At 39.9% G+C, this 19,940-nt stretch overlaps 1 protein-coding gene across 2 annotated transcripts in view; it reads right to left on the reverse strand.

The window, feature by feature from the left end:
- The window catches only part of LOC131221633 (insulin-degrading enzyme-like 1, peroxisomal), a 112,208-nt gene that overhangs the window by 27,479 nt on the left and 64,789 nt on the right, over window positions 1-19,940 (reverse strand). For both annotated transcript variants that reach the window (XM_058216928.1, XM_058216936.1), the window contains one exon: window positions 2,644-2,705. In XM_058216928.1, coding sequence (XP_058072911.1) covers window positions 2,644-2,705 — 62 coding nt within the window. The remainder of the gene's footprint in view (window positions 1-2,643; window positions 2,706-19,940) is intronic.

A 19,940-nucleotide genomic window follows, 5' to 3' on the forward strand; every position in this document is an offset into this window, starting at 1 on the left:
ATCAAATGAAATAATATGGTATACTGCAGGAGCACTGAATATATTAGACTCTAACAACACAAGAAACATGCTTAGGGGGCATTTGGATCGTAAGTTACTTTGGATAAGTTACTTATGCCATAAGTAGCTAATCTTGGTTTCTACTTATTCAGCCAATAAGTATGTTTGGTAACCAACATACTTATCAACCAAAAAGTAGAAAAGCATGTTTAGTTTTCAACATCATAAGTAATTATCCCTCAAGTTTGTTTGGTCCCCCTCACATCCACCATCCATCATCTAGGGCTAACCTTTGATGTGGACCATTCATAGTGTGGGTCCCACCTTTGATGTGGGTTGTCCTTCATATGAGGCCCACCTTGGATGTGGGCCATTCATCATTATAGCCTGACCTTTAATGTGCACCATTCATTATGCAGGGCCCACTATGATGTTGGCCATCCATCAAGTGGGGTCCACCATCAATGTTATTGTCCATCATGTGGGGCCCACTTTCAATATCCACCACCCAACAAGTGGAGCACACATTTGATGTGGATTGTCCATCATGTGGACCCCACCTCTGACGCTGGCCGTCCATCATGCAGCGCCCACCTTGGATATGGGCCACTCATCATTAGGGCTAACCTTTGATGTGGACCGTCCATCATGTGTGGCCTACCTTGATGAGGACCATCCATCAGGTGAGGCCCATCTAAATGTGGATCATCCATCATGTGCGGCTCACCATTATTAATTGTCCATCATGTGGCTCCACCTTCAATGTGGATTGCCTATCATGTAGGGCTCACCTTGGATGTGGGTGATTCATCATTAGGGGCCGACCTTTGATGTGGACCATACATCGTGTGGGGCCAGTTCAATATGGGCCATCCATCATGTGGAGCCCACCTTTGATGTGGACCATCCATCATGTAGGCCCCACCTTTGAAGTGGGTTGTCCATCATGCCAGACTGCTTTGGATGTGAGCTTTTTATCATTATGGGATGACCTTTGATGTGGACCATCCATATGAGGTCCTCCATCATGTGGGGCCCATCTTTTACACACACACACGCAAAGAGGGCCAGACCATCAATCTGGATCAATGATGACGTCCAGGGAGGGCCTCTTAGTTAGAGGGCCGCATTTTGGTTCGTTGGAGTGGACTCAATAGTCATGTGAATCCCACCATGAGTTCTCATGATCGCGGCTCACTATTCCAATTAATTTAGTACTTTGGGTTTTGCTTATTATTGGTATTAGGAATATCATGGACAGCTTAGATTGCTTTGATTAGTTGTTATTTTTGATTACTTCGTCTCCAAGTAATAGGTTGCGAACATGGCGCGAGTTTTGGGGTATAGGGTTTTATTATAAATAAGCACCCCTCCCTTGTAGTCTTTTTTTCCTCAATGAAGAGTAATAAAATTGCTGCGTTTTTCCGCTCCTCTAAATTTCTGAGTTGTGGAGATTCAATTGGGTGCGAAACCCTTCTTCCTTAAGGGCTGACTACCGTGGTGCAAAGCCACACCTATCCCGATTCGTTCCCACCTTCTTCCATCCATATTTCGCTTTTCCTACAATCATTTATGCTTCAAATCCATCCTCTATTGCAGCCGTTTTTCTCTCTACAGCAGATTTCCAGAATTTGGTCCTGCAGGAGGACTGAAACTTCGGCGGAGCACTACGCACAAACCGTGCATCGGATTGAGCTGAGATTTGGGGGTTTTGGAGTCCATCCCTAGCCGACCAGGGCTAAAGTGGCCTTTTTTCTGAATAGTGAGCCCCACACAAGTGCGGCCGAGATCACACGCACATGCGTCTAGGCCATTGTTGCTGTCCACACGTGCGGTACTCCTCTGGTTCGTCTATCCTCTCTTTCACTCCTCTTTCACCTAAAATCCCTAAACCTAACCCTAAATTACTCAAATCCTCAATTTTATGCCCTTTCTTCAACCTTAGGGTTCCCCGAATTAAAATTTCTGAATCCCTTGGATTGGGGGAATTATTTTTGTGCATGTGTGGATGAATTTACCCTCCTTTGATTCTTATTTAGTCTATAATTTTGATTGATCCGGCCCTAGCATGTGTAGGCCTGGACCTGCATAAGATTCCCCTTGATTGAGCATTTGAACTTTTGTGTGGGATGTAGAATTTTGTGTAATTGTTTCTGAACTAGTGTGATCTAAAGCTTGAAAATCTTGCACATCATACTTGAATTTCATGTCTGGCATCACTGTCCACCTTCAATGTGGATAGTCCACCACGTGGGTCCTCCTTTGACATGGACTGTGAGAGAGAAGTAGAAAAGTCATAAGTTAAAAAGCTAAAAATAATTACTTATTAAGTAGCTTTTGGCACACAAGTAACTTTTACCATGATGCTTACCAAACTAACTTAAGTGAAAAAAGTAACTTAATTACTTAACATAAGTTAAAAAGCAACTTATTTGGTGGTATCCAAATGGGCCCTAAGGGACATAATTCAATAAGATGCAGATATCATGAATGCTCTAACATTTTGCATACACCGATATGTCACTCGAGAATAAAATTACTTTTACATCCTTGAGAGATTGGATGTGTACATGATTAGATTTCAACTCCTATAGATACAACATCAGTCAGCAAACAGCATTTAAAGAAAAGAAAATGAATCACCTGAAATCCAGCATCAGTGTTGTTTATCCCATAATAAAGACCAGCGACTTGAGCATCATAAGCTGAAAGATTGAGAGGATAAATTTAGCATATCGCTCCAAGGATATATCATGGTTAATAATAAAAAACACAATGGATGTGTACTGAAGGTTACATAAGATGTTTTACTACAAATCAACCATGAAAGTAAACCATCATTTAATCTTTAAGCACCCAAAAATTACTTAAGAGTGTAAGATATTGGATAAAAGGTAACCAATATGGCCATAGAGCCAAACTGACAAGGAAGAAACAGAGTTGAAGCCCGCACGAATGTACAAGACAGGTTACACACCATCAGGCCCATCACAGCAGTAGGGTGGCTGACAGCATCAGAGCAATATCAAGGTTCTTAATCTCAGGATGCATATCGGCCCATTTGTAAACTGATACAATACGGGTATATCAGACCCATAGCACTCCTCTTTTACCAAAAGACTGATGGAAAATTTTCATGAAAGAAAAAAAGAAATATGGGAAACTCAGTAATTGGTAATTTTTGTGTTTTAGACATCCAGATGGTTTCAAACAGTTTTTTGGTAAGATGATGTTTGTCTGGCTAACCTCTCTCTCTCTCTCTCTCTCTCTGAAGGCGACAATTTTATTGTAGGATGTGAAAGCCTGAAAGAATACAATTTACAAAAAAAATAAACAAAAAGAAACACAATCCTACGTCTTCAAATAGCTTTCTCCCATTCCATGACATACATTTTTGCCCTTCTGTATACATTCCCTACCTGCTGACTTTGGTTCCTAAAGAATCTATTTTTCCTTTCTTCCCATAGGGACCAAATTCCGGCCAACATAGATAAGTGCCATCTTACCTTACTTCCCCATTCCTTTGCCATGCCAAGTCCAAAATAACAACAACAACAACAACAATAATAAAATCTTCAATGGAACCCAACATCACCCAAAACGCTCCAAAGCTTTGATGCCACTAACCCAAATCTAATTTGCAAACAAAGTGCATGAAAAGATGATTGATTGTCTCTTCATTTTGCATGCACATCAAACATACATTTGGAAGCACCATCCTTCTCTTTAGAAAATTGTCTATGGTTAACACGTTTCACTAGCCATGCCAAAACTATCACTTTGGGGGAGCTTTCTAATTTCACACATAGCTGTACTGTAAGTCTGTCTATTCGATGAAGCCCAAGAAATGAGCGAGTAGAAGGATTTAACCGCAAATTTAACCGATTTTTCTTTAATCCACACCATTGTATCCTTCTCTCCCATAACTGGCGAAGCCTTTTGAAGCAGTTCAACAACTTGAATATCTCTTCTTCCTATTCTTCCAACAGGTCCCTTCTATGTAATGGGTTCCAACTCACCACAATTTTCAATTATAGAAAAGCAATGAGTGACAAGCATGTTCGGCTCCATCGAGATCCTAGCCAATCAAGGGAAAATATTTTTAGGTGGATTATCTTCCAACCAAATACCCTCTCAAAAACAAGTACTTGTCCATCTTCCGAGGAGAATCCTATTCCCTCTTTAAGTCTGCCGAAGATTACCTTAAAAATTACCTTCCTCTTCTTCCAACAGGTCCCTTCTATGTAATGGGTTCCAACTCACCACAATTTTCAATCATAAAAAAGCAATGAGTGACAAGCATGTTCGGCTCCATCGAGATCCTAGCCAATCAAGGGAAAATATCTTTAAGTGGATTATCTTCCAACCAAATATCCTCCCAAAAACGAGTACTTGTCCATCTCCCGAGGAGAATTCTATTCCGTCTTTAAGCTTATCTCTCATTTCGCATATTGCTCTCTCATTCCGCAAGAAGACGACGCTTTATCTTCCCCCTGATGGCCTATGGTGACAAAACGTAGCGGAAAGGACAAGTTTATGCAAAAGAATGTACTAATTTTATGGATCCTCGAGGTAATCATGTGAGATTTCTAGAAACAAACCACAATAAATGGTTTAAAAATTACCTTATGTGATCGGTTGCGATCACGTACTGTCCGATGCCGAAGATGCTCTCAACCAAGATAGTTTCTCCCCGATCTATCCAAATACCAAAGAGTTTGGGTGAAGCCAACCTTTCCCTCTGGTAGGTGCCAAGGGAAAAGCACACCGTCCAACAAGTTGAGTTTGGGTGAAGCCAACCTTTCCCTCCATCGAAGATGCTCTCAACCAAGATGATTGAGGAAGGAAAAGAAGAAGAGGATGAAGATGTGGAAGCAATCCTCTCTCTCTCTCAAAGAAGAAGAGGATGAAGATGTGGAAGCAATCCTCTCTCTCTCTCTCTCTCTCTCACACACACACACACACACACGAGTACAAAAAATAGAACGTCAATCCGCCTCATCTATGCATGTACTCATGATCCAATCCCTCCGCCATGTCCATCCATTAATGATCATATCCCATGCCAATCAAAAGTAGACCATCAAATCTGGTCCATCAGGTTATCATCAAGTATATGATTAAAACAGTTTTAACGGTAAAAACAAAACTCCAATGGTTGAAAATCTATTTAAAACATTTCAAGTGTTGGGCCCAGCGGAAAAAACACTAAGTCGGTTCCTAATGGTGGAGACTGTCCATCTTGACCCAAGTCAGTCCTCTCACACAAGATGATCATACATCTCATGAACTAATGTCCACCCACGCACTTTTAGCGATTATGGTTAAAACAGGGTACTAAGATCTATGGACCATGACTTTGCCCGGTCAACGATCGTCGTGTCCAATCTCAAGTTGCCAAGGACTACCAGAGGAATCACTCCTCAACAAACCCATGATATAGATTCAAGGTAACACTACACACTAGGACCAACAAATTGTTTGTTCGCCAAGGATTCATAGTCATCATGATCTATTAAGATCGACCTAAGCACATCCACATGGCTAATGGATCAAGGCTCACATTGGTTTTCTAGGGCATTGGCTCTAAAAATCTCCCACTTGCCTTAAAACCAATGTGTGCTCAAATCCCTTAAGCGCACGTGTCAAGTAGGGACTTTAAAGACAAGAGGCTTAAGGAGCCATAATAGTCCTCTAATAGTCCGCATTATCACTCTAATGGGAACACTATCTAACACAAACGACCACACATTCCAATAGTTTCACTAATACCATACAAAGCTTGCCTTTCAGTATTTGTGATCTAAACCCGATCACCTGACAACTCTAAGTTCACTTAAGAACTAAATGATCCACTAGGAGAGTAAACATGTGCATCTCACACACATTGATCATCTAGGGAACTCCCAGCATGTCACATGCTAAACTAACAGTGTCACCATTTAAGTGAAAGTCCAGTACCAAATCACATTCTCATGAGAAACGATACATTCACATGAGGATGTTCTAATACGAACTTTCTTAAGGGGAGGTCAAGCTTATCACATTGTCTCATTTTCCTTTCACTCACTAAGACATCTCATCATAATTCTAATAATGTGCGCACCAATGCACTTAGGATTCTAATGAGCAATTTGTATGCCTTTTGGCATTAATCCCTTAGTAATGCACCTAAGTTGGTAAAATATGAGCAACGACTCAGATAAAACCACATCTAGGGTAACATGTCATTCATCCAATCATCAATATTGCAACTGTGGGTTCAACCAAAAACCATGTCCATGAATCAAAGTATCAAACTGGGTTCATGTCCTCCATTACTCTAGACTATGAATGTATCCATCCTACTTAAGTTGCTCTTAGCCGATGCACACTCGTTCTTTGCTTCACTTTCCATTGTCCCATTCAACTTTCTGCGCAAATAACGATTTTGCAGTTTATCAACTCCACATGTATGAAACATTTGTACTAAGAGAATCAAGTAAAGTGGGAGGAGATTGTGACCTTACATTGGCCTCCAGAGCAAGATGCTTCTTGTAGGCCTCACACTTATTCATGAAGTGCCCCGACTTCCCACAGTGCCAACAATATTTCTTTCCCTTGCCCTTTCCTTTTCCGTTCTAGCTAGTAGGAGCACCTACTCCTTTAGGGTTATTACCCTTTCCATGGTCACGCTTGTGCTTCTTGGCATATTGGGGTTACCTCCAAAGGAACCCTTAGTCAATATGGTCATACGCCCTTTTTGACATTTCATGTTGTTGGTCTCATAGAGAATCAATTGCGAGCGGTGTTTCTACTTATCATACTAGAGCTCATTAATGTTATGGTTGTTAACAATGTTTTAAATAGTGTGTAACGTATAGCATAGCGTAGCGTAGCATAAGCTACATAGCGTGTAGTGTAAGATGCACAATACTTAATATTTTTTTAATTAAAATATGATAAATTTACAAAATGCATGATTCCTATAAGTTCTTGATTGCGAATCTGGATCGTCAACCACATATTTCCATGCAAAATCAGTCTGTCTATTTGGCTTCAGACATCTCTAAGTGTGACCTCTTTTTTATTTATGGAAACATCACAAATTCACAATATAGATGGTCTGGATTGATATAAGTGTTTTATCCACAATATGGACCACAATTTGGATGGTTTGGATTGATCTAATGCAGTGCTACATGTGATGGGGATGAGTCACCACCATTTTAAAATAGGTGTTGAACTAGCATAGAAGAAAAACTTTTAAAAAAAAAGGAAATTCCAGGCAACATACGCTATATACGCTACATGCCCCGTAGCTTATGCTACAAGGGAGCTATGCTACATGCATACACTACGTAGCATTTGTTGATTCTACTGTATGGAAAAGGAAAATATTCGATTGAAATAAAGCGGAATAAAGGAACCCCACACCTAGAATATAGATCTTCGATGTCGATGGGAACAAATCGCCGATGATATGAAATTGTCGCTACGTCGAGGTGCGTACATGGTTGCTATCTTTAAGATAGTTTGAAGTACCCCTTGGTGTAATGAACCGGTGTAGAAGGTTACCGATGCGGCTATCTCCCAGGATACAACAACCCAACAAGATGGTTCTCCACAACATGCAATAGTTGCAAGACCCCAACACCAATACCACACCACACACCTTTTTGCCCCAAAGATAAATCAAAATTTGATCCCAAAAAAGAAGAAAAGATAGGAAAAAGCATAAAAGAATTTTTTACATTTTCTTCTTTTCTTTTTGGAACAATACGAAACCCTAGCCCTAACTCCTTATATAGGACTCGATTACCACGTTTCGATAAAAAGACCCGTTAAAAGAAACAGTCGTGACGATTAGATATGCTCGATTACGGATGCACGTTTCGCACTATGGAAATGGCCTTATCAACCGGGCCATATCCAATAGTCGCGATAAAAAAGAGAATAAAAAAACGATTTGTAAATCCAGGCAAAATGAAGCCCATTAAGACTCAACTCTAGGAGGCTCATCCAAACTCAACTGAAAGGTTGAACATAGCCACCTTTATCAACGTCAATCTCCCCCCTAAAGACAAATGCCTTCTTTTCCAACTCGATAATTTATTTTTTTTAAAAATCTACCAAACACCTTCTCCCATAAGTGCTTAGCCGGCTTTCCTACACATAATGGAAGATCTACATTAAAGGAAAATATCCTAATTGAAACCCAAAAGTAAACGCATATTCCTCCAATTGACTATCAGATAAATGAACCCCCAACACTTCACACTTGCTCATATTCACTTTTAAACAAGAAACTACCGCAAAACAAACCACAATTTTCCTCAAATTGTCCACCTTGCTTGCATTCACATCACAAATAAAAATCTTATCGCCTGCATATTGTACTAATGGCACTTGATATACTAATTTATTAACCTTGAAGCATTCTATGAGATCTGCTTCCACACCTTTGAAAACCATTTTACTCAAAGCCTCCATGACCACCACAAATAGGTATAAAGATAGTGGATCCCCTTGTCTCAAGCCTCTTGAAGTTTAAATGAAACCTTTTTGCAAACCATTCACCAAAATTGAATACCTAGCCAACTTAACAAAAGCTTGTGTCCATCCTCTCCATTTCTGACCACAACGCACATGATTCAGCATGTAATCGAGAAATTACCAATCCACATGGTCATAGGCCTCTTCTATATCAAACTTACAAACAATTCCTTTTCTTTTTTCCTTTGTAACAAGAATCAATAACCTCATGAGTAATCAACACGCTATACATTAGCTGTCATCCTGCCACAAAAGCACCTTTTGAATTGGAGGTCACACTAGGTAAAACTAAATGGAAACTTGGAAGCCATATATATATATATATATATTTCTAATAGTTTAGAAAGACTTCCAAGTAAGCTTATAGGTCTAAAATCTCACAAACTCTCCAACCCATCTTTGTGGAATCAAAGCATTAATGTAGCACCCAACTCCTTTGTTATCCTTGCATTATCATGAAAATCATTTATGAACGCACTCAAATCATCTCCAAAATTCCTAAAACAAAGCTATGGGAAATCCATTTGGCCCAACCGCCGAAGAGCTTTGTCCCTTCCTAACTTCTCAACTGCCCTTTTAATCTCCTTAATCAAGAATGATCTTTCCAAATCTTCTGCCTTCTCTCTTGAAATCATATCAAAAGAGAGATTATCTAGCTTTGTTTGAGAACCCAATCTTCACTCGATAGGTCTTTCTTGTAGAATCCCACTATGGCTACGTGATGCAGGGACATGTGATGACCTAATCCTAAATGCATGTATAATCAGGTTAAAGAATGTTCAAATAAATACACCAATTAACTAACCGTTTTCAGTCAAAGGGATTAGGTAAACTTCAAAACAAAGATGAGGTCATTCAGTCAGGATCATGCCCCTTAGCATAAAATCGCGTAAACAGTAAAAAAGGAGGACCTAGGGATATGAGAATATCCCTGATCTAGCATAAGTCAGTCCACAGTCAAGTTTGGATCTGATTCTACTGACTAACCATCCCTCTCTTCCGTTCAAACTAGAAAGGGGATATCCAGAGAGGAACGAAATGGGTGAAGAATGAAGGGTTCAAGATGAAGAAAGTACAAGTCCCTTTGTTGTCAAAAGAAAATGAAGATGATTCTTACCTTTTTCCCGCACTTCGAAGATCTAGAAAGAAGGAAATCTGAAATCGGGGTGGAATCCTCAACACCCAAGGGCCAATCCTGAAACCCTAATATCTTAAATAAAGAGGAAGAAAAGAGACAAATTTCTATTCATTCAACAATAATGAAAATAGGGTTTCTCAAAACATATATATAAGTTATGGAAAAAGTAAAAGTGCACTAAAGCTCCTGAAAACAAGAAAAATAACAAAAAAAGATGAAAAGTAAAGGAAGTGCAATAAAGCCCCTTAAATAAGGAAAAGAACAAAAACGCCAAAAACTAAAACACCCGTTTGGTAGGGTGTGAAATCTGACCTATGGATCTATGGTTAGGATGCGGTCATGTCACTCCTGCACTCGTACCACGTCAGAAAATGGGTCCAATGGACCCAACATCCATCCACATCAACTCCTCCACTCCGGTACTCAGTCGGCGACGGCTCCTCTGGTACACCCTAAATGGTGCACCACTGATGTCTGCATCACTACGCATACCTTTTCTTTTTCCTCTACCCTGACACCTTCACCTCAACACTTTTGATTTTGTTAACTTTTGCCTGAATAGTAGCCATTGCATGGAAAAATTGGTATTTCTATCCTCTTCTTTGCGCCAAGTTGTCCGAGATATTTTTCTCCACTTTATCTCATCCTCCTTTAGCATTGCACTATACTTCGCATTGTAAACCTCTCGCCATCAAGGTGTTCTGTAACGGTACTGGTGGCCATAACGGCCACCACAGTTACCTTTACGATACAAGTCGTAACGACTGTTACGGCCGTTACGGTCTCTTTTTTTATTGAAAAAAAATCCCGAAAAACTTGTATTTGCCCTGTAATGTTAATTAAAAAGTATGCAAAACCTGTATATTCCCCATAACATACAATTACAGGGTTGTTATGGCCTTTATAGGAGACGTAACGTGCCGTTAACAGCAATTACGGGTCATTTTTTTTTCCACAATGGCTGTTACGACCTCGTAATGTGTAACGGTTGCCATCGTTACCTTTACGTGACGGCCTTTACGGCACACCATGCTCGAGATGCCAGCTTCTCTTCCAACAATTCCACTTCCTCATCCTTAGAATTTAATGCTTGTATTTTCTGTAACACTTCAAATAGTTCCGCTACCTGACTGCCTAGAATCTCCTTCCTCCACAATAATATATATATTTTTCCTTTAGACCTTGAAGCTTTTGAAATAAAGAAAAGCTTACATAACCTTGAACCATTATAAATTACCACAAATTTTTTATCAAATCCTTGAAACCCGCTATCTACAACCAAGCTGACTCAAATCCAACGGAATGAGGGCCCCAATTTTCCTCTTCCACCTCTAATATTATTGAATAGTGATATGAAATTGGTTTCGGAAGACCTCTTTGATGGGCTAGAGGAAATTTCTTACATGCAACGACATTATCTCTGCCTTGAATCGTTTACACATTTTTAATGTTCCCTCTTTTGAGGACACCCCAACCCTCTTACATTCTAGCTAATTATCTTCATGAGAATTTTTTGCCCCTTCTCACTTATTCATCACTCCTTGGAGAATCTTGAGCCTCATAATTTATTTTTGAAGATAATCGCTTAAGTTCTATGTTACCTTTACCATTTTTCTATGTCGGGCTGCTATGCATTTCCATCGATGTCTCCCTTTCCTTCAATAAATTGAAAAATCGCATTAATCCTCCTATTTGTCCCCAAAACATACACCCAGGATATGGCCCACTCTACCCGATACATCTTTCACCCAAGCCATTCCACATACCATCGAACCTCCACAAAAAAAAAAAAAAAAAAGCACAAAATTCTATGATACTAATCTTTCACCATTCTGTCTCCCGACAATTACTTTATCGCATTCCAACATCGCCGCCATTGTTTGGATAGCCTGCTCTTGTATGGCCCATTCTTCTGCTGTCCTTGTTGCCCCGCCGACCCCTAAATCTTGTAGCCGATGCAAGTTTGATTCGTCTTTAGGCCCAAACAATAATCACCATTTTGTCTTCACAATTTGCGTCTGATGTTGAAGGGACTTTTTTGACCTTGTTTGCCTCTTAAGACTATGGGTTGCTGCTCTAATCTTCTCGGAGAAGCCCCTGGGCTGCTCCGACACTAGATTCCACGATTCCATTTCAAAAGAAATGTTATAATTGATGGTTAAATGAAACATCGACTGACGCATGAGACACTTCTAATTCTCAGATACGTGAGACTACAAACAAAGGTGAGGGTTCGATTCACCCTCAGTACTTTCCTTCCCATGGGATCCATGTATGGAGTGGATCCCTGTTTATCTCCTCTAGTCCATATCTCGCCACATTCACCCTCAGTACTTTCCTTCCCATGCGAACTCCATCAACGACGTCAATGGCCTCTAAAGGTGCTTCCATCTTCTTCATTCGAACAAAGACAAAACCCCTTGCTTCTTTAGTACCTTCTTTCTTGGAATAATTACCTCTATAACTTCTCCATAATCCCCAAAGACATCTTCAAAAGTCGTCTGATCCCACCCTTAAAGAAAATTATCTACGAAGGCCGTTAGAAACTTCTGCAGATTCTGGCCACCATACCTCCTCTAACGATCCTCCTTCCGAAAATCTTTTCGAGTTACGTGATTCATTCTCCATCATCTACCAATTTCCTTCCATGGTCGACCTTTGATATGGGGTTTGCTTCTTCAACGACCAATAGTTTCTCTTTACCTTTCGCAGTTCATATGGTGTTGTCATTCTTCTTTTCATACATCATCTCTATGGTCCTGACATAGTTCTCACTCCGGATTGTCGAGACTCTTCTCTATTTTGATCTCCCCCTCGAGCGAGATGATGAGATATCACGATAACTCGCCGCCTCCCTCCATTGATCCATCCTCTATGCTCACATTTTTCTAGTTATAAACTTCTCTACATTTTTCCAGAACGAGCCCCCTATCAATCAACAGACTACTCTGATGTCTTTGACTTTTGACCTCTTAACTTCTGTAATTATTATTATTATTATTTAAAGGTAACACTACCAGGGATTGAACCCCGTATCACTCACACACGCTACCCTATCTCTATTGACTCACCTAATGAGCAAAAGACTATAAGCAGACCATAGAGTAGTGGGCCACATACTAGAGAAACTTAGACATTTTACAGTAGGTAGGGAAAGTACCATTAAGATTCATGATATCATCTAGTAATTAGCATCTTCATGTAGTACCACTATACACAAGTTCATAGAATATATTCACGAGATTACAAAAGTACTCATTAGTCATTACCTCGTCAACACCACATGGAAGCTCAAGGGGGCTTAAAATCATTGTTGTTGCATTGATATCATACATGCAAGGATCTAGGTTTTGAATAAGTTACATTGCCTAGTTTGCTAAAGAAATTTTAAGGGGGGGAAAACAAATGAAAAGGAGAGTGACCACTAAAAAATGGCCCAAGATTGATGAAAACCAAAAAGGCGTCCAAAACTTGTAAAAAAAACACCAAAAGATTGCTAAGAAAGTAGTGAGGCTAAACTTAGAGGCATTTTTTTTGGGAAAGATACTGATTTTATTGAAGCCAAAAGGCAAAAAAGAGAAACAAAAAGAAAATTACTAGCAAAGAGAAAAAGAAAAGGGGAAAATACTCATGTAGAAGAAGCCCTTGCCTGCTCAAGGCATCCACTCCATACATAAACTAACCCTATTTATTACCTAAAGCTTGGAGTTTTTCCTATTCCTGAAACACCTTTCATTCTGCTCAAGCCAAAGGATCCAGAAGACCGCAAGGAGAGCTACCTTCCAGCGAGAAGAGGACTTCTTGTTCGGGAGTGCTGAGTGCCAAACATGGAGCAGTTGGGCTGAAGGATGCATCACCCACTGAAAATTGAATTGGACCAAAATATTGTTCCAAACCTCCCTAGCCTTTTTTTTTTGGTAACGATAACCTGCCTAGCCATATTGCAGTGTATGAACAAGTAATTAATAAATTCTGAGTCCTTAATGATGGGGACATCATGCGCACACGCACATGCACACGCATGCCGCCCCCTACGAACGTACGGAAGGAGAGGGAGGGCCACACCGTCGATCTGGCTCGATGACGACGTCCAGGGAGGGCCTCCTAGTTAGAAGACGAAGTTTTAGTTCATTAGAGTGAGCCCGATAATCAAGTAAAACCCATCATGGGATCTCATGATCGGGGCCCACTAGTCGGATTAAGTTCATACTTTAGGTTTTGCTTATTTATATTATTTAGAACAACATGAAGGCTTTAGATTTCTTTGATTGGTTTTTATTTTAGTTTACTTCATCGCCAAGTAATAAGTTGTGCACATGGCGCGAGTTTTGGGGTATAGGGTTTTCTTATAAATAGGCACCCCTTGTAGTTCTTTTAATTCAATGAAAATTAATAAAAATTGCCACGTTTTCCTGCTCCTTTCCTAGTTATGAAAACCTAATTACGTGCAAAGCCCTCCCTTTTTCGAAGGGCTAACTACTGTGGTACGAACCCACATCTATCCCGATTCGCCCCCACCTTCTTCCGTCCATATTTTTCTTCTCCTACAAGCATTTCATTTGTAAATCCATCAATAGCTGTAGCCGTTTTTCTCTCTACAGCAGATTTCTAGAATCTGGCCCTGTAGGAGGGCTGAAACTTCGGCGGAGCACCACGCACAAACCGTGTATCGGATCGAGCTGAGATTTGAGGGTTTTGGAGTTCATCCCCGGCCGACCAGGGCCAAGGTGGCCTTTTTCCGAATAGTGGGCCCTACACACGTGCGGCCGTGATCACATGCACGTGCGTCTGGGCTATTGTTGCTGTTCGCGTGCGGGAACTGTCTTCCGGTTCATGTTTTCTTCTTATTTTACCCTCTCATACTAGTTTTTCATAAACCCTAACCTAGATTGCATTATCCTTAATTTATTTGCCCATTTTCTCACCCCTAGGGTTCCTTAAATTGAAATTGGTGAATCCCTTGGATTAGAGACTGATTGTTGTGCATGTGTGAATGATTACTGCTTATCTTTGAGCATCGTTTGGTTTATAATTTAAACAGATCCAGCCCTAACATGTGTAGGCCTAGACCCGCATAGATTCCCCTTAATTGAATGGTTTGGACTTTCATGTGGGATATGAAATTTATGTAATTGTATGAACTAACATGATCTTAAGCCTGAAATCTCGCACATCATATTTAAATTTCATGTCCTACATCACTTGAAGTGAAGCAAATGCATGGGAGCAACAAAACTCTTATGCTTACGTTGTCCACCATCAAATTCCTATTCCTTCCAGCCAACCAGAAAAAGATTAAAGAAAAAGAAAAAGAAAAAAAAACTGCCACCTTGGAGGCAGCTCCATAAGACCAAACAGCTGCTGTGAAGTGACAAGGAACCTAAACAAAGGACACTAAAATCTAAGAGAAGAAGGATATAACTGTAAAAATACTAGATTGATCCCATCTCCACACCAAAGAGTCGTTCTCATCAAGGTTGGGTTGAAACCCATGCAACCAGGATGAGAACTGATTGGCTCATCTCATCTCCTCATCCAAAAGGTGTCTATGACAAGGGGAAGGGGGGCAGCCAGATTCCACCATTCCCTGAGAAGGAAAAGCAAGTTAGAATCGAAATCCTCGGATTCGAATTGAGACTAGCAAGTAACAAAAATCCAACCTAAGTTTTGAATCCCCTTGCTAAATATCTTTGTAAAATCTAACCCGAGAACCATTCCCAATTGAAAATCCCAACCCCTCGAAGACAATTGGTGCAACTCTAGCTATTGCTTTTCAAAGAGAGGAAGTGTGATACAAGGACGAATTACTGATCCACCACCCCATTTTGAACGATCCATACTTCCCAACAATAACGGACTTCCAAAAAACTATCATCTTCGACCCCGAACCTCCAGACCCACTTACCTAGCAAAGCCAAATTAACTTCCTCAAGATTCTTTATGCCAGCACCTCCTTCCAGCTTAACAAGTGAAATTTTCCCGAAGAAGCACCTCCCTGCCATAGGAAATTCCTTCTAAGTCTATCAATCCTACCTAAGACCGACTTGGGACATTGGAAAAGCGACATAAAGTAAAGGGGAAGATTAGACAGAGAACCTACACCCTAGAGACAGGAGTTTACTCTTCCAGGGGGAAAGCTTTCATTCCATCCTATCCAGAAGGTATTTTGCCAGCTTCCCAACAAAAAGGGGTAGGCCCAAGTAGGAGGGGAGAGCCCCTACTTCACACCCAAAGATATTTGCCAACAAGGAGATTTCCGAATCTAACAGATGAACCCCTAACAGTTCACTTTTGATCAAGTTGATTCCAAGGCCCGAGGCCACCTTAAAACACGAATGGGTAATGACTGACTCTATGAGGGAAATTTGGGAATAAGAAGGTGACGAAGATGTCTTTTTCTTTTTTCTTTTTTTAAAGAGATGAGAAAGATGTTTTCTTTTCTTTTCTTTTTTGAAAGGTGAAAAAGATGTCTTCAACCTTGTATTTTTGCAAGGGAGGAAGAGTAGGGGCCGAAATCATGTTAGATGCATTAAGAGTGATGACCAGAGGGTACTAGCAAAGGATAATGAGATCAATGAAGGTGGAGAGGCCGTTTTTAGAACTTATTAAATAGCAATCATTCTAAGAGCATAGGGATAGATGGAACCATAAACTCAAATGATGTCAGAGTCCAAAGTGAAAGAAGCTTTGGGAAAGATGAAAAAAAGAAAGAAAAAAGAAACGCCCTTGGACCAAATTCTATACCAATAGAGGTTTGGAAGTGTATGGGAGATACAAGGTTATTTTGGTTAAAAAAGTTGTTCAACAAGATTGCAAGATCAATGTTGTCGGATCGCATATCATATGCGATCATGTGCAATTGCATATGCCTATGCGCATATGCGATCGCACAATCGCATATGCAACTGCATGTTTTTTTTTTTAAACAATGAATTAAACATCAAATCATCGACATTCAACAATATAGGTAACAAGAAGTAACAACAAAATTAACAAGCTATTTATTTATTATTGTAGAAAATCAACAAGCTATCTTCCTTGAAACTTAAAAGTGCTTTAATCTTGATCTTCTAAGCTCCAAGAGAGGGGCAATGTAGGAGAGAGAGCGAGAAATTAAGATCACTTGGAAGTTGGAACTAGGAAATATGAGAGAGAGAGAGAGAGCACTTATGTAAGAGAAGAAGAGAGTAAGAGAGTTTTGGAGTGAGAATATTGCAAATGGAGGAGATTTGGAAGCCTTTTTACAGGCAAAATGTTGTTTTTTTTTTTTTTTTTTTGCAAAAAAAATTAATGTGCCATGGCCAATATGCGATTGCATATGTAGTATGCGATCGCGCATATTTTCGCATATGCCACATATGCGATCGCATATGGATATGCGCATATGCGGTTGCACATGACAACACTGTGTAAGATTGAAGAAAAATACTTGATGAATGGAGAAAAAGTATCATGGTGCCTATTTATAAGAATATAAGAGACGCAGTTGCACTAACTATCAAGGGATTAAACTTATGAGCCATACTATGTAACTTTGAGAAAGTGTGATTGAGCAAAGACTAAGACATGAGACTAATGTATCAAAAAATCACTTGGGTTTGATGCCAGGGAGTAGCACCGATAGGTTATAAGATGAGGAAAGTAGATAGAGTGGTCTAGTCATGTGCATTGGAGACCAAGAATCGCACTAGTTAAAAGAAGTGAGTTGATACAAGTTGAAGGCTCTAAAAGGGCAATGGGAAGGCCCAAAAAGACGTGCATGATGGTGGTAAGAGATGACCTGAGCTATGGTATAACTGAAGGTATAACCCTTGATAAAGTGGAATGGTGGAACAATATTCATGTAGCTGACTCGATTAATTGGGATAAGGCAAAAATGATGATGTTGATTCCAAATTACAAATAATTGCCTTGCGAAACAATTTCCAAAACCCAGGCTTTGAGCCATACTATGTAACTTTGAGAAAGTGTGATTGAGCAAAGATTAAGACATGAGACGAATGTATCCAAAAATCACTTGAGCTTGATGCTAGGGAGTAGCACCAATCAATGTTCGAAATATCGGTATCGCGCAACGTATATACAGATATGTATCGCACCCTTGGGATACAGATATGTATCGGTTATCGCACGGGATATATCGTTTGTATCACATAATTTATAGCAATTTTTGGGAAACATGGGGAAACATTGGGAAAATGGCTGAATTTTTCAATGAAACTTCAAAGATGATTAAAAAAGACTTTAATACACACTTCTAAATCATAACATCTCAAAAAAAAAAAAAAAGTGCACACAATAGGTTTCCTTTGTATAGGGTCATAAGCCATGTGCTGTTTGATTGAACCTAGTCAATTATATTCAAATATAATGTATAATATTTATAAATGTATCAAAACATGCATGAAAACACAACTAAGTAGACTCCACCACAAAAAACAGTGGGGACAGTGACACCCATCGTTGAAACCTTCCTAGGGCCCACCATGATGTTTGTTTGAGATCCAACTTGTTCATAAGGTTACTCTAACTACTGGAAAATGCTCTGTGAGCCCCGCCATGATATATGTTTTATCTGTACGGTCCATCTATTTTTTTAGGTCATTTTAGGGCACGTGGCCAAAATTGAAACAGGTTTGAATCTCAAGTGAACCACACCATAAGAAAACAGTGGTGATTAAACATTCACCATTAAAAACTTCATAGGGCCCATTGTAATGTTTATCTTGCATCAAACCTGTTGATTAGGTCACACAATCCTAGATGAAGGGAAAACACAAATATCAGCTTTATCCAAAAATTTGTGGCCCTCGTGAAGTTTTTAATGGTGAGCCTTCAATCACCATTGTTTCCTTCAGTGTGGTCCACATGAGATTTTGATCTATCTCATTTTTGGGTTAATGCCCTAAAATGATTTGAAAAAATGGAAGGATGGTACAGATAAAACACAAACATAATTGTGGCGCCCACAGGGCACTGACTGGTAGCTACTTACTGGTATAGTGCAGGCACTCAAGTTGGGACTCGATTTCATGCGAAGGCCTTCAATGGGAAGTTCCTACGCTGAGATGCTAGGTGGGGCCATCATGATGTTTCTGAAAAATCCACGCCGTCCATCTCGTTTTCCATATCATTTTAGGACAAGATACCAAAAATAAGGTGGATACAAAACTCAAGTGGGCCGCACAGAGTGGAGATTCAATGACCACCGTTTTCACGTCCGGCCATGCCACAGAACCAACATGTGCGTGGGACCTGACTATGGCCCTTGCCATTACGTATGTGTTGTATCCACACCGTACATCCATTTGGATAGATCATTTTAGGGCCTGAGCCAAAGAATTAGACCGATCAGAAGCTCAAGTGTACCCTACCAAAGATAACAATGGGGACAATGACACCCACCGTTGAAACTTGAAACCACTTCTATAGCGACGACCATCATATTTATTTGAGATCCAACCTATTTATAAGTTCACACAAATATGGGCAAAGGTAAAACACAAATATCAGCTTGATCGAAAACTTTTGTGGCCCTCACAAAGTTTTTAATGGTAAGAGTTCAATCCCCGCTGTTTTGTGTGGTGGGGTCCACTTGAGCTTTGGATTTGACCCATTATTTGTATTATGACCTAAACTAATCTCTCCAAATGGATGGATAGAATTGATATACAAAACATACATCTATGTGGGCCCCACCGTAAGGGCTACACCATTTTGTGCAGCCAAGTCGCACCAAATCCACTTTCCAGTGTGGATTAGGTGTTATGTGGGTAACTGCATAGCCCATGTTAACCCAACTGTAGGTCCCACCTTTGATGATATGTTGTATATCCACTCCGTCCATTCGTTTTTATAGATAATTTTAATACATTTTCCCAAACAGTAAGTACATAAAAATCTCAGGTGGACCACACCACATGAAACAGTGATTATTGAATGTTCACCATTAAAAACATATCAAGGCCTACTTTAAGTAGATCCTTAATGTTTATTTGTCATCCAACCTGTTGATAAGGTCAATTAGAATTGTATGAAGGGAAAATACAAATATTAGCTTAAACCAAAACTTTTGTGGCCTATAAAATACTTTTAATGGTCATTCACCACTTTTTTTGGTGTGGTCCACCTGAGATCTGGATCTTCTTAATTTTTTGTATAACGTCCTTAAATGATATTAAAAAAGAGATGGACGTCCTGGATAAAACATATACATCAATATGGACACCACAAATCCTGTGACATACCGTGTGTGATACATCTCATA

Source organism: Magnolia sinica, chromosome 1, assembly GCF_029962835.1.
Source record: "Magnolia sinica isolate HGM2019 chromosome 1, MsV1, whole genome shotgun sequence".
Taxonomy (NCBI): Eukaryota; Viridiplantae; Streptophyta; class Magnoliopsida; order Magnoliales; family Magnoliaceae; genus Magnolia; species Magnolia sinica.